This window comes from Malaya genurostris, chromosome 2, assembly GCF_030247185.1.
Source record: "Malaya genurostris strain Urasoe2022 chromosome 2, Malgen_1.1, whole genome shotgun sequence".
NCBI lineage: Eukaryota > Metazoa > Arthropoda > Insecta > Diptera > Culicidae > Malaya > Malaya genurostris.
In genome coordinates, this window is record NC_080571.1 from 281,124,609 (window position 1) to 281,136,271 (window position 11,663).

The 11,663-nt window shown below is 37.5% G+C and overlaps 1 protein-coding gene across 3 annotated transcripts in view; it reads left to right on the top strand.

Moving 5' to 3' along the window:
• LOC131430282 (mitogen-activated protein kinase 1) overlaps positions 1 to 10,195 on the top strand; it is a 217,629-nt gene extending 207,434 nt beyond the window's left edge. For all 3 annotated transcript variants that reach the window (XM_058595137.1, XM_058595138.1, XM_058595139.1), the window contains exons 6-8: positions 464 to 580; positions 662 to 1,018; positions 9,364 to 10,195. In XM_058595137.1, coding sequence (XP_058451120.1) covers positions 464 to 580; positions 662 to 1,018; positions 9,364 to 9,492 — 603 coding nt within the window. In that variant the 3' untranslated portion in view covers positions 9,493 to 10,195. The remainder of the gene's footprint in view (positions 1 to 463; positions 581 to 661; positions 1,019 to 9,363) is intronic.
• The last annotated feature ends 1,468 nt before the right edge of the window (positions 10,196 to 11,663 follow it).

Below are 11,663 nucleotides of genomic sequence, written 5' to 3' on the forward strand. Positions count from 1 at the left end.
AACTGAAGCAAACATTTTAAAAGAAATGAAGCTTTTTTTGGGAACAAGCCGTCTGTCGATTAATTGACTAAAGTCATGTTGCGCTTTGAGAAAAAACTATCCCACATTAACATTTAGTGATTTTTTGGTTACAGAATAATCACGTTGTGCAATAAGCATATATTTATTTTCATTTTCGTTTTGCCTTCGTCTTGTCAGTGCTTTAGCAGCTCAACTTGAACTACCATCGCCATCTAGCAGTTCAATTTAAACTTTTAAGCACTATGTATATTACACTTTTGACTTCGGCGCAATATACTAAAAGTGTAGCATAAGTAGTGTAAACAATCAACTACTTAAGCATTGATGAGCCGAAGAAGAAACGTGAAAAAATGACTATCACACAAGTTCAAAAAAGTTTTCTCAAACTGTTATGTAAAGCAAAGTGACAAATAAATTTAATATCTTGTTCTCTTGTTTGCAGATTTGTGATTTCGGCCTAGCACGAGTGGCAGATCCTGAGCATGACCACACCGGCTTCCTGACGGAGTACGTCGCCACCAGATGGTACCGAGCGCCGGAAATTATGCTGAACTCTAAGGTTTGTTTTCAGACGTGCCGTAATCTACTCGTAGCCAGATATAAGTAATAACTTTTTGTTTTCTTTCTACCTCACTCACAGGGTTACACAAAATCCATCGACATATGGTCAGTGGGCTGCATCCTGGCGGAGATGTTAAGCAACCGTCCAATCTTCCCCGGCAAACACTACCTAGACCAGTTGAACCACATTTTGGGTGTGCTCGGTTCGCCATCCCAGGAAGATCTCGAGTGCATAATTAACGAGAAAGCCCGCAGCTATCTGCAGTCGTTACCGTACAAACCGAAGGTACCGTGGTCCCGGCTGTTCCCCAATGCCGACCCAAATGCACTGGATCTGCTGGGAAAGATGCTGACGTTCAATCCTCATAACCGAATCTCGGTGGAGGAAGCCCTGGCGCATCCGTATCTCGAACAGTACTACGATCCTGCCGATGAGGTAAATTAATGAGCTTACGAGACTCTGATTAATAAGGCCCTGTAAATCTGCTGGTGGCCTCTAAATCACTAAATCATTATCACGCTGTGACGGTGGGGTATTGAATTTGTAATTTGCGTTGTCAATAACAGACACAACAGGTTCAGTAATCGGGCGTGAAATATGGTGGTCCATTTAGTACATACTCTATTTGGTATATTATAGAACGGCGTGTTTTGGGACCATTTGTCATTAGAGTATTTAGGCTAACTAGATGCTTTTATTGCCGATCTGTGCATGGAATAATTTTCCTTGAAATTGCTAATTATATTTCAGTTCCCGTATAAGAAAAACTTACCTCTACTGCTACGAGTGATCAATTATTCCTTTGCGGAGTGGTCACGAAATAAATAAGTTTATAGTATTAGGAGACATGATTTATAGATTTTTTTTGCAGTTTTGAACTGCTTTTCGAAGATGTGATTTAAGAATTCTCTTTCTCATTACGTAGATTTTCGTTGACCATTTCAATTGTATTGGAAATATATTGATATTGAATAAATTGAAAAACGCCCTTCATGCAAATATTCAAAAAAAGGAAAGTTCTCTTTAGTAACAAATAAAGAATGTCTTTGAATTCATTCACCAAAAAATGAATATTTTCAAAGTTCATAATATGATTTGAATTTTTTTAACGTCAAAAACAAAAGTGACGTGCTGCAAACATGGCAAAGTGCTAGTAGAGATGTTTCTGGGCATAACCTCAATCTAAAGAATCGATTTCGTCACTGTCGGTCCTGGAAGATGGAAAATAGCAGGTATCGTTAAAAGCATCTCACGAAAGTACCAGACTATTCTCAATAGTGGTGAACACACCACGAATCCTTCCAGGTCGGGGCTGAAATATACGACAACTGGTTTGTAAGATCAGTGCCCTACGCATTGAACCGCCATCCCGGGACAAGACTTGAAGCTGTTTAAAAAAACAATCACATACCCGAATGCCGGATTTACCAGAACTCCTTCAAACATACCGCGTAAACTTTTATTACTTCTCCTTAAGGTATAACTATTTTCGATGATGTTAATTTTCGGGGGTCAATGTCTTGGTATGACGTCCTACTTGGGTTTGACAGCATGATTACGGTTTCTTTAAATAGAACCAGGTATACCGGTATGAAGTAAGCGTTTTTTTGTTTAAATTAAATACTATTTTTTTATTGTAAAAAAAAAATTCAAACTATTGGTCATGACCTACATACCTAAAATGACAATTTTGGTAATTAAGGCCATCGTCCAAGTACCATGCGCGCGGATGATTTTAGAAAGATTTTGATGAAAAATTTGAAAAATTTGCCAAAACTAAAAACAAACATTTGAAAAGATTTTATCTATCTGCAGGGTAAAAATGGCTGAAAATTCGGAGGATTTTCCGAGTCTTATCAAAAATAGCACTGAAAAAATGAGCTTTTTTTGTGATCTTCCACATTTATTTGATAAAATAATTTGCCCTGCAGATAGATAAAAGCTTTTCAAAGGCTTGTATATTTTTGGTTTTGGAAAATTTTTCAAATTTTCCATCGAAATTTTCCTAAAACCATCCGCGCGTATGGTACTTGGACGATGGCCTTAAGGCTGAGGATAGTACCGTAAAGTGGTAGGTTTTTTGCTATTTTCCCGTTTCAAATTAAATTTTCTTGGAAACGCTGCAGAATATAGAAAAACACATCTGACAATGTCTTTGAAATTTAGTTGAGAATATTCTGTGAAATTTTCAGAATGATTCATTGAGTTTAGCGGTCGTGTTGTATTTTTTTCTGACTGAAGAACTGTTGAAAATTGAAACGCTCGGAATTGCATACCTCTACTTGTTCATCGAATATCTCGGCTTTGAAGGCTTGTATCATAAATCTACCGTGACAAAGTCTAGATAATTTAGTTTAGATGCGATTAGTACATAAAAACATATATGTAATCGCGATAAAAATAAAGTTTTGTGAAAGGGGAGAGAGAAATAAAATTGGCTCGACAAGGCTGCCACACACACAGACATTCAATCTTTGTGAAAGTTGAATATTTTTTCATTGTTCATTGGAATCCATGTAATGTCCAACCCATACGATAGATTAATGTGATAAAACTTCTCATCAAAATAATAAAATGTATGCTGGCAACCCGGTACAGTTTGCTCATATACGAGAGAGTACAAGAGAAATACGATGCACACAGGGAATTGAGCGAGCCACGTGGTCGATTTAAAACTCAACACGTGGCCCTCTGTCCTCAGACCTTAATGGATACTACATTTTTTGAAGCAATCAAAAAAGCAAAATCGAGCAAAACTAACAAATGATAGTCAGAAGGGGCTAAGTTTGGTGAATACGGCGGGTGGGATTGCAGCTCCCGAACAGGTGCTTTGATTGATTGTATTTTGACAACCTTTCTTGCAATGCATGGATACCACATCAATAGAAATGTTCTCCGTAGGTATCGAAGTGCTGCTTAATCAATGTGTGGCCCATCGATAAAAAAAATGGTAATCGGAAGAGGCTATGCTGATCCGGTTCTACTTTGTGTTCTGGTGCATTGTCGTGTCTTCTGGTTCATTCTGATCATTTTTCGATCAATTCAAGATTCAAGGCTAATGTCCATAATTTTTTTCCGTTTAGGATTCTTGAAATAAATCCATTTTTTCCGCCAGTAAGAATTCTATGCAGAACTGATTACCTTTCGTGTCCTTGAAGCGAAATTTCTCAAGAGTTTTTTTCGGTTTTCCATCTGTCTTTCATTCAGTTCATGTGGAATTCCATTATCCACATTTCTGGACTCCTCCCATAACTTTTAAATAATCAGAAATTGTTTGTTGTGCAACATTTCACATTGCTCCCATTTGCTTCCGACTAGAAGTATCATCTTTATCCAATTTTGCTTGCCATTCGACGTCTTCGAACTTTTTTGATGGCCTTCAGCGTTCTTCTTTTCTCACATCAAAATCCTTATCTCTGGTAACTTCGAGCTGCCATAACTCAGCTCAATGAATTTCAATAAAATTTACACCCTATAATTTCGTCAAGTTCGTAGATTGTTTCAAAAACTTTGTAGCTGGCGATCGATTTAGGAAAATCAATAAAAATTTAATTTTTCAGGTTCCAGTACTTTTTCACGCGCAAAATATGCCCTATCTGCTTTCCTATTTTCCTTTGGCATCAGCATGTTGCAACAGCACGAGTTTAATATTGAGAATTTAGATTTAGAACTTTAGCGAGTCATAACTTTGTTGTTTGTCGACCGATTTTCGAAAGGTACTAGTTTTTTAAAGGTTTTCATTCGATAGTGCAAAAATGTTAGCTGAGTACAAATTGTAGCTGATTGCTAGTGATAATCGAATAATGTTTAAAAATGTATAGATCATCACCTTGAATTTCGAGATATTTTCGATCGTTGAAAAAAAGAGTCATCTTTTCTGAGGTCAACTGAGGTCTTCATTTCTGGGAATAATGGTGAACAAATTTCGAAAATCGATTGACTCACAACAAAGTGACAAGATTCGGTAAAGAAGTTCCGCATAAATGCAGATAGGTCATATTTTGAACTTGAATAAGAACTTAGAATGGGGAAAAAATACATTTTCATTATTTTTTCCGAACCGATCATCAGTAATGATATACTCAAATCAATCTACAAGCTTCACGAAATTCGAGGGTGTAAAATTTATCGAAATTGGTCAAGTAACAGCTGAGCTTAAACAGCTCGAATTAAATACGGCGCAAAATAAACGACAATAGTAATAAGACACTTAATTGTTCTGGATGACTGAAAAAAGAAAGTGCGCGAGCTTACCATGTTTGAGTAAGATTCTGCAAATGAGGCAGATATTCTGCCGCTGGATCTCGCACATACTTATTTAGGACCAAAAAGACGAGCGCAAGTGCACTTCGAGTACATGTTTGGCTGAATCCATTATCATACGCCAGAGAAATAAATGATTACCCGACAATGGGCTGAAGTCGTCGCGGCACAAGTGCCTGGAAGGGAGGCTCAATGGGTCGGAAAGATCATGATGCCGGTTTTCTGGGATTGTCATAGTATACTTTTTGAGTACTCAATTGATTGAAGACGGTTTAGTCCTCCAATTACTTGCCCATCTACCTTGTTCACCTAATCTGGCCTCCTCGAACTGTTATCTATTCCCAAACCTAAAGTCATCTTTGAAAAATCGATGTGAGTTTTGTTTTGGAATTTCAGACCGCTACTTCCGGAACCTGATACCGAAACCTGTAGAGCTAAAGTAAGTTTGTATGGCCATCAACTAATATGTTCTACAAATTGAGAAGATGCTTTCCGTTCTCCACGAATTAAAGTAAGGGATCTATTTCGGACCATTTCTCAAAATCCACCACAAGTCTTATGCATTTTTTGTGCTCTAGAAATGGATATTTAGAAGGTCTTAAACAATGAAATTGGAAATTGGATTGAAATGACATGACAGTTAACGTTAAGAAATGTAATACAATAACCTCGGTGAAAGTCACAAAATTTATTCAAATACATAATAATGATAGTTCCAGTGTAAAAGTTTAAGGTGTCTGTTAAAAACACCAATAAATGGCGCACCAGAAATTATCAACTTAAACAATCTTTAGTAACATTATTTTTTTCATTCTGGGCCCCTCCCGAAACCAAATCCTGGGTACGGGCCTGGATTACTCTGTTGTCTGAAGGTTGTTTTGAAGTGACGTCTCTACTCAGTATTTTGTTTATTTTTGTTTATTTTGTTTATTTTGGAAACAGAGAAAAGCCCGATGGAGATGAAATTTGGCAATCTCTCTCTCCAGCAGGCATAAAACCTCCTCATCTTTCGTATCAACAGATTACAATGATCCGACAGATACAATAAGGCTTAACACTAACAATAAAAACTAATAATTAAAACTAAACCTATAATCCTAAATCTAGTTGATGACACCAAGCATTACAGGGCAGCAATAGTGTTCTTGCTTAAACGGCCAGAGAGAGAAGAGAAAAATGGATAGGTAAATGGATGATGAAGGTAGGTGGAGGAGGTGGAAAGTAAACGTGGACGAACAACGGGGTTAGAATCGGCATGGAGATCTAATTAGTGATCGAAAAGATGGTGGAAGACGGAGGAAAGAAAGAAGTGCGAGCGGGCTAGTATTTGCGAGCGAATCTGATTAGTTTCCAATAGAAATAAAGAAGACGAAGAAAATGAGAGGGGAAGCGAAAGGGTTAGTCTTAGTGAGGGAATCTGATTCGTTTCCTACGGTGATGGGAGAAAGATCTAGTGATGGTTAAAAAAATACAAACGGTTACAGACAAATCCTGATCCAAAGTTAATCTAACAAGTGACAATGAAACAATCGTTTGATCATATTTCGAGATAGATGAAAGTCGAAAACATTGGAGCAGCTATTGAATGTTCTGCACATACTGGAAAATGGTTCATTGTAACCATAATTTGTTCGTGCAATGGGTAAACTCAAGAAACGATGAGAGCGTAGATTATGTCGATGAATGTCCAGATTAATCAATTGCAGATGTTCGGGACAATCGATACGTGATTGTAATAAATCAGCAACAAAAACGGCTTTGGAGACATTCCTACGAACAGATAGCAGATCCAGGTCAATAAGTTTATAACTATCTTTGTAGCTAGGAAGATTAGGGGGATCCCTCCACGGTAAATTGCTCAGAGCGAATCTAACAAATTTACGCTGGATAGCTTCGATGCGTGCAATGTCGATTTGATAGTGAGGTGCCCAGACAACAGCTGCATATTCTAGCGTCGAACGGATAAGAACAGAATATAATGCCTTAAGACAGTGTACATTAGTAAAGCTCTTGGTAATACGAAAGACGAAACCCAAGAGCTTGGAGGCCTTTGAAATCACATAATCGATGTGACTTTTGAAGTCCAACTTGGAATCAATAATGATACCCAAATCTTCACGTTTCAGTATATTGTGCGAGATGCTATAGTCGTAGGTAATCAGTGAGCGTTTCCGAGTAAACGACAAAACGGAACACTTCGAGGCGTTCAAAACCATTCTTTTATCCTGACCTAGTTTGTGAATAAGTCTAACTGTGACTGCAAATATATAGTGTCTTCTTGACGTTTAACTAAATAAAATAGCTTGAAGTCATCTGCGAAGGATAGTTTGTGGCATTTCAATATGAAGTTGAGATCATTGAGGTAGAGTAAAAATAAAAATGGTCCTAAGTGACTGCCTTGAGGGACTCCAGAGTTGAAAGCGAAAGGCACTGTAATGAAGTCTCCGATCTTCACAAACATTTCGCGACCAATTAGACACGACTCGAGCCAATTTAGTAACGATCGTATCGAAAATAAGCTATCCACATACATTTGTGTTGTACGCATGTATTTGTGATGGTTTTTTTATTGTCAGATCACAGCATGCTGTGCGTTTGGCTGTCAGCTTCCGTTTTTTAACTTGTTTGTGCGGTTGAAATTCTACGTTTTCAAAATGTCGCGTATTGAAAAGGAAGTGAAAATTAAGGTTCTGGACACATGGCTAAGTGAGAAGGGTATTACTATGCGAAAATTGTCGAAGCGGTTTGGAATTCATCATGCCAGAGTTGAAACCATCATTAATAAGTTTGGGGAACACTATTCTTTGGATGAGCTACCAGAAAGAGGCAGAAAACCCGGTTCTTCCAAGCCGAAACTGGACCAGAAAGTGGTATCTCTAATCATGAAGAACAAATCAATGTCAATACGTGATTTGGCAAAAAACAGGAACGAGTGTCGGAATGATCCAGCATATCAAGAGGCGAAATCGCCTGAAGACCTACAAGAAGCAGAAAATCTCGAAACAAACTGTAAAACAGAAGAACCGAACAGCAACAAGGGCCCGGAAATTGTATTCGCGTCTTTTGCAGTGTCCAGATGCATGCGTGTTAATGGACGATGAGACTTATGTAAAGGAGGACTCAAAAACCCTTCAAGGCCCACAATACTTTACTGTCGTCGTTGGGGAGGATATGAGGGATGCGGACAGGTCGATTCAAATGACGAAATTCGGTCGAAAGGTACTGGTATGGCAAGCAATATGTTCCTGTGGTTTGAAGTCAACCATTTTTACACCAATACCAACTATAAATGCAGAAATCTATCGATCTGAGTGCCTCCAGAAGAGATTTCTACCTTTATATAAGAAGCATAGTACACCTCCACTGTTTTGGCTGTATTTGGCGTCGGCTCACTATGCCAAAAGCACTCTCAATTGGCTTGCGGAAAAGGGTATACATTTCGTTGAGAAAAATATCAATCCCCCAAATTGCCCTAAGCTTCGACCCATCGAACTTTACTGGGCAATCGTGAAGAGGGTCTTCAAGAAGACTGGTAAGGCAGCTGGGAACATGCAGGAGTTCAAAAAAATTTGGGCTCAAACGTCCAAAAAAAGCGATGCAACACTTGTCCGGAACTTGATGAAGAGCGTTCGATCAAAAGTTCGAAAATTCGTGAAGGAATAACTTAAATTTCATCCGGTTTTCATTATGCTCAAGTTTAAGCTCGTACAATAAAGGATCAATTTTTAGTTGAATAAACTATCGTTTTTTATCATAATTTGAAAGAAAAATTTGTGGATAGCTTATTTTCGATACACTCCTTATTTAGCCTTTTTTGAGCACTAGCCAGTAGCAGATCGAAAACAATAGCCAGTATCCTGTACAAAGTTATTCAAATGAAATGTGTGCTCAAATTCTGTTTACGTACTCCTTTTCCACTACAACCTGGTCCTACCCAACCTCTCTATTTTCAACAGTGATTATATCAGGGCACTAAAATTCTTATTGTACCCCGAATAAGTTCCTCCGAAATCAGTTTTGATTTAAATTACGATCATTAAATGAGCAAATGGTTGAGGCAGGGTGATTCTGTGAATAGATTTCATAAGAAATTTGTGGTATGATTTTGAGAAGAAACCAGAAGTGTGCAATTTCGCAGAACGTGGAAAAGAATTTTTCTGTTACTGATCATATTTCTTCGCAGGAAATTTACGTAAACGAGTTTGGGAGGAAAATTGGCCATATGGCGCTTGAAGAACAAGTTAATTAATTAATGATCGAAAAGGGAATCCTATCTTCGAACCAAATTTCGTTCGGTCTCACTGGCCAAGACATTGGTTCAAATCTCATCCCTTGCGGTACTCCATTATTAAGTAGGGTGCATCGAAAATTGATATTCTATACAGGCTGTACCGTCACTGTCTGTACAGGAAAATTTTTGTTTTCTCATACCCTAATTATCAGCCTAACCGAACTCTATTGGAAAAATCATTAATCATGTTTTGTGTTTCTCATTTTTTCTTTCACAATCTTTCCAGCCCGTCGCTGAAGAACCATTCCGCATTGCGATGGAACTGGACGATCTTCCAAAGGAGACATTGAAACGATTAATCTTCGAGGAAACGCTACGATTCAACCACAATGATAATCATCCGGATGCCATGTAATTGCCCGGCTGCTAGGTCACATCTAGAGCCGTGTTTCCATACGTCATGCGCACCGGCTTGAAACGGTGTGTGTTCCATCGAGAAAATTATCCTCGGCAGCATAATGCTGGGGACGGTTTTCGCTACCGGTTCCGGTCTACTTTCTACTGGAGTCGCATGAGTTTTATTTCCGGAATACGCACGCATGCATACATGAAAACGTGGACAGTTCCGATCAGTCTAATATATGAGCAATTTTTTCGTTCTGCTTTTCCTACCTGATGGTGGTAACCAAATTATGAACAAACTGAAACCTACCCATGAGTAGCTTAGCGGGTTATGAAATATTTTAATTTTATATAAGTTTTCAAATGAAGCCAGGCGAAAAAATCCGGCAGAACATTAGTTTAAAGGCTGTATTGTTCGGTTTAGGTTTTAGATCAATTTTAGATTTTAGAGGAAAACCAATGGGTGGTTTCCCTGCGAGCGTGGATTCCGAAAGTGGAACACTCTAATGAACTGTCGTTCATTCTGAGAGGAAGGAGTCGCTCGCTGCAATCGGCTTAGTTTATCCCAAATGTTTAGGTGAATTATTTTATAGACCTGTTTTGTTGCGAGAAAATACCATTTAGGAAATTTTTATGTTAGATTTTCAATCAGAAAGTGGATGTAGATAAAACTAAAACAAAAAAAAAAGATTAAATATTAACAAACTGTATAGAAAGTACGTAAACAAAACATAATTATTTTTAGTACAGATGCTCATTTGTGAAATCGTGCAAGAATCGAACATTTCCATTTACATCTCTTAAGAAAAAAAAAACAGTTCAATCAATTCACAAATTCGATGTAGCGTGAAGTAAACTTTCGCGCGGTGTCTTGCTATGTTTTCTCGTTTCGTTCAGATAAGCAAATGATCAGAATGACATTTCAACAGATTCAATGAACTATTATAATTACACTACCATGAAGTTGATCGATAAAAATTGTACGACGGTTGAGTGAACCATTCATGTGCGCCGACAGGCTAAAACTGTATCATACTTACTGCTGTTGACGAAGAGTGTTTTTTTTTGTTTTGTAATATGACGACGGGTGAGTGAACTCAACATTTTTTGTACGTGCCATCAACTACAGGCAGCTAATGGATTGGAGTGCTAACAAATAAGGCGTTTTGGTCCTGTTTGTTGAAGAAATGGAAGTAAAGTTTGGCTATTGTTATCGAATGCTTTTTCGACGATTTTATTTTCAGTGTAAGTACGATGCAACGTCGATATTTTCATTTCATTTTTACTTGATCATTTTTTTGCGAGTTGGAATAAATCTGCAACAAGATAAAAAATAGAAGTAAAAAAGTTCCTGCCCGATAAGACTTTCTTTAGATTAGCTAGAATTAGTTCTCATTCAGGGGTTTTGATAACGACATAAGAAATGAATATGTTTAATTTCTGCTATTCAAGATGGCGAAACATGAGTACATCTTTATCTGTTTGATATTGTAGTGCAACGTCTAATGAAAAGACTATTGGCGCAATTACCCTGTATTGTGGAAAATCGTCTTTAAACGATAATAAAACAAACCACTCTATTTCTTCATATGTGCACGTCTCACGCGTACAACAGTATTTCTGTTTAATTTCCGGAAATATTATGGTATAAGTGACATAACCAACAAACAGCGATTTCAACATACTTAGGCTCGTTTCGAAGCTACTATTGAGTCTTTCAAGTTCGAAGATGAAATTGTTGACACTTTAACACCAGAAGATATAATTGTATAAGCGACGTAAGCGACAAACCGCACTTTTTTCAAATTCGCTCAATTTTTTTCGGAGTATTATAGTTGATACTTTCGATTCCGGGAATTTTGCCAAATCAATCACTTCCTGCTATCTAAGTTAAACGAAATACGTATCAAAATACACTTATGCTAGTTAATCTGGAAATTATTGGCTCAATGTAAAATTGTTTTGAAACATTAACTCAAAGACTCAATTTATCTTGTGATTGAAAAAATCCTTGTTTGAATGACAAAAGAAAGCTATTTTCTCACTACCAAGTGGATTAAGAATTGTTGAATTTATCTTGTAATTGCATTTAGTAATTTAATCTTGTTAGTGACGCTAACAGTAAGAGTTTCAATAATTAGGTTACTCCTTCAAAGACAAAAGAATGTAGGTAGATTTAAGAAA